The sequence below is a fragment of the Orycteropus afer genome, unplaced genomic scaffold (assembly GCF_000298275.1).
Source record: "Orycteropus afer afer isolate SDZICR_OR568_19922 unplaced genomic scaffold, OryAfe1.0 scaffold00084, whole genome shotgun sequence".
Classification (NCBI taxonomy): Eukaryota; Metazoa; Chordata; class Mammalia; order Tubulidentata; family Orycteropodidae; genus Orycteropus; species Orycteropus afer.
The window spans coordinates 4,846,698-4,849,948 of NW_006921671.1; the positions used below are offsets into that span (position 1 = coordinate 4,846,698).

The 3,251-nt window shown below is 34.4% G+C and overlaps 1 protein-coding gene across 1 annotated transcript in view; it reads right to left on the bottom strand.

Moving 5' to 3' along the window:
* Positions 1–2,704, bottom strand: part of CCDC148 (coiled-coil domain containing 148) — a 289,908-nt gene extending 287,204 nt beyond the window's left edge. Inside the window, exons 1-2 of the mRNA XM_007941850.1 lie at positions 2,698–2,704; positions 1,976–2,097 (exon numbers count right to left, since the gene is read on the bottom strand). Coding sequence (XP_007940041.1) covers positions 1,976–2,097; positions 2,698–2,704 — 129 coding nt within the window. The remainder of the gene's footprint in view (positions 1–1,975; positions 2,098–2,697) is intronic.
* Positions 2,705–3,251: the final 547 nt, after the last annotated feature.

The window sequence follows — 3,251 nt, forward strand, 5'->3', positions numbered from 1 at the left end:
GGCAATCCTACTTCCGTAGTGATACTGCCTCAGAAACCCAAGGAGGGGTCGCTATGAGTCGGGGCTGACTCGATGGCACATAACAACAACAACAATCCAAACATTAGTGTGTGATAATGTATTCATCTTCTTCCATTTGGAGTACTCATCACTTCTCTTTTTGCTGAGTTAATTCTTATTATTAGTCTTGAGATCCCAATTTCAATGTTGCTTCCTTAGAAAATCTTTTCCTAACTTCCCAATCAGAATAAAGCCTTCTTATCATACACTATCAGAAAGCATGGTCCTTACTGAAGCTCATATATAATGTAATTTTATATGTGGGCTTATTTTATAAACACCTACTCCTCCCAAAATATAGTAGTGGTACATCCCATGAGGGGAGGTACTATATTTTGGATACCACTGTATCTTTGGGGTACATAATAGGCACATCACATATATTTTGACTGAATTAATTAAATATCACAGATGTTTAATTTAAAGATTATGTGATAAATTATTAGGGGGAGAAATGTACAGGATTTTATACATGGAATAAAATAATATTGGTATGTTTATTCATATAAATATGTTTACATATGTGTATATACACAATAGATCAGAATAAGTCAGACATATCAAAACAGTTTTACTAGGAAGAGAGTGATATAATCATAAAAATATATGATTTTTCCCATAAAATTTCTTTGAATGTCCTCATTACATTAAATTATCTTAAAGTAATATCTGAACCAAAGAAGTTATATGCTAGTTTTTAAGTAATTTCTTTAGTTTCAGGAAATATATCTCATATATATAAGGTAATTTATCCAGAATAAGGTAGCAAATGTGCTTTGAAATCATAACCCACTCACTGTCATCGAGTCAATTCCAATTCACAGTAACCATATGGGACAGAGTAGAACTGCCCTACAAGGTTTCCAAGGCTGTAAATCTTCACAGCAGACTGCCTTATCTTTCTCCCATGGAAGCAGCTGGTGGGTTCAAACCACCAACCTTTTGGTTAGCAGCGGAGTGCACCACCAGAGCTCGTTTTGGAATTATGTTTCCTTAAAAAAATTCCTCTAAAGATATTAAAAATAAAAAGCTACACAAAACTAATGTAACTTGAAATTTTTAAATAGAAATTAAAACTACAAATTAGTTCATATGTTGCTTCATCAAACCAGTTTTTTAATACAAACAAGCAGTGAAAATGCTGTTTATAACGAACTCTATTATCTGCATAAGAGGGAAACACGCTGAGTGAATAATCCTGAACCATAAAACCAAACCAAACCTGTTGCCATAGAGTCAATTCCGATTCTTAGCGACAGAGCAGAACAGCCCCATAGGGTTTTCAAGATGGTAAATCTTTACAGGAACAGACTGTCAATTTTTCTTCTGTGGAGCTGTTGGTGGTTCAAACTTCCAGCCTTTTGGCTAGCAGCTGAGTGCTTAAACACTGTGCCAACAGGGCTCCTAAACCATGTATGACCCAAAAATTCGGTGCACAATTACTTCACAAAAACCCCTTCCACATGTAGTCCAGGTTCACATTCTCTTGGCTCAGGCATATTTAGGCCAAAAAAAAAAAAAAGATATTCTGGAAAAGGAAGGCTTCTGAACCCGTATTTGTACATTGTTCGTGAAAGAGCCTTAGATCAGGTAGATAATCCAAGGCTGGCACTCACTAATAACTTTTATTTTTCAGATTGAGTTTGAAACTGTTGAAAGCCAATGAAATGTCTATATTTCCAAATATAAAGTTGAAGTTAGACTTCATAGGGTTGTTACGAATATTGAATGAAAAAAGCATGTAAAGTATATAGCACAGGGCCTTCAATAAATGTTAGCTGCTGTTCGCTACTATTAATCATTGGAAGAGTCTAATAACTATTTACAATGTCATTTATTTTTACATTTGCAGTGTAAATATTATTACACTTCCCAACAATTCCATTTTTCAAGTAGAAAAAACACAATCTCTTACCTTTAGTTGTATAGAAGCAGAAGCTAATTTTTTGGCTTCAGTTAATGCATGTAATTGTTGATAGTCTACTGGTTTATACTTGATGCTTCTTACCCCATTTTTCACATGGAATACCAGATTACCTATTTTTCATGAAAAAAAGAAAAATATATTTTTTAAAAAGTAGTATTTATTAGATTATCATCAAATACAATTATAGCAACATGTTCACCTCAGATTTGTAAATAAACCTAAGAAATAATATATTACAACATTCATATTTTAACCTCTATCTCTAGAAACTTTGAAAATATGACATTAGCACTATATTCTTTGCACAAACGTACTTCTAAAAGGGCACAGACACACTTTCATTTAAATAAGTATATTGAGAATTTAAGAAAACCATAAGGGCAAGAGACTTTAAAGTATGCCCACTGTGGAGCCATCATTTTTATGCAAAATGTATTAGATACAAACTGTAAATATTTAAGTATCACATTATTATGAATCAGATTAAGTAAATAGATTTTTTAAATTGAGTTAAATATATGTTGTTGTTGTTATGTTAAGTGCTGCTGAGTTGGTCCCAACTCATAGTGACCCTATGTACAAAGAGTGAAGAACTGCCTTGTCCGACGCCATCCTCACAAATGTTGCTGTGCTTGAGCCCATTGGTGGAGCCACTGTGTCACTACATCTTGCTGATAGTCATCCTCTTTTTCACTGATTCTCTACTTTACCAGGCATGATGTCTCTCTACAGGGATCGCTCTTCCTGGTAACATGTCCAGAGCACGTAAGACAAAGTCTCACCATTCTCCCATCTAAGGAGCATTCTGGCTGTACTTCTTTCAAGACAGATTTGTTTGTACTTCTAGTAGTCTAGGGTATATTCAATATTCCTCACCAACACCATAATTCAAAGGAATCAATTCTTCCTCACTCTTCGTTATTCATTACCCAGCTTTTGCATGTATATGAGGCTACTGAAAATACTATGGCTTGGATCAGATACACCTTAGTCTTCAAAGTGACATCTTTGCTCTTTAACACTTTAAAGAGGCCTTTTGCAGCAGATTTGCCAGAGTAAATCTTGCCATTGACTGCTGCCTCCATGGCACTGATTATGGATCCAAGTAAAATGAAATTACTGACAACTTCAATATTTTCTCTGTTTATCATGATGTTGCTTATTAGTCCAGTTGTGAGGATTTTTGTTTTCTTTATGTTGAGGTGTAATTCATATTGAAGGCTGTAGTCTTTGATCTTCATCAGTAAGTGATTCAAGTCCTCTG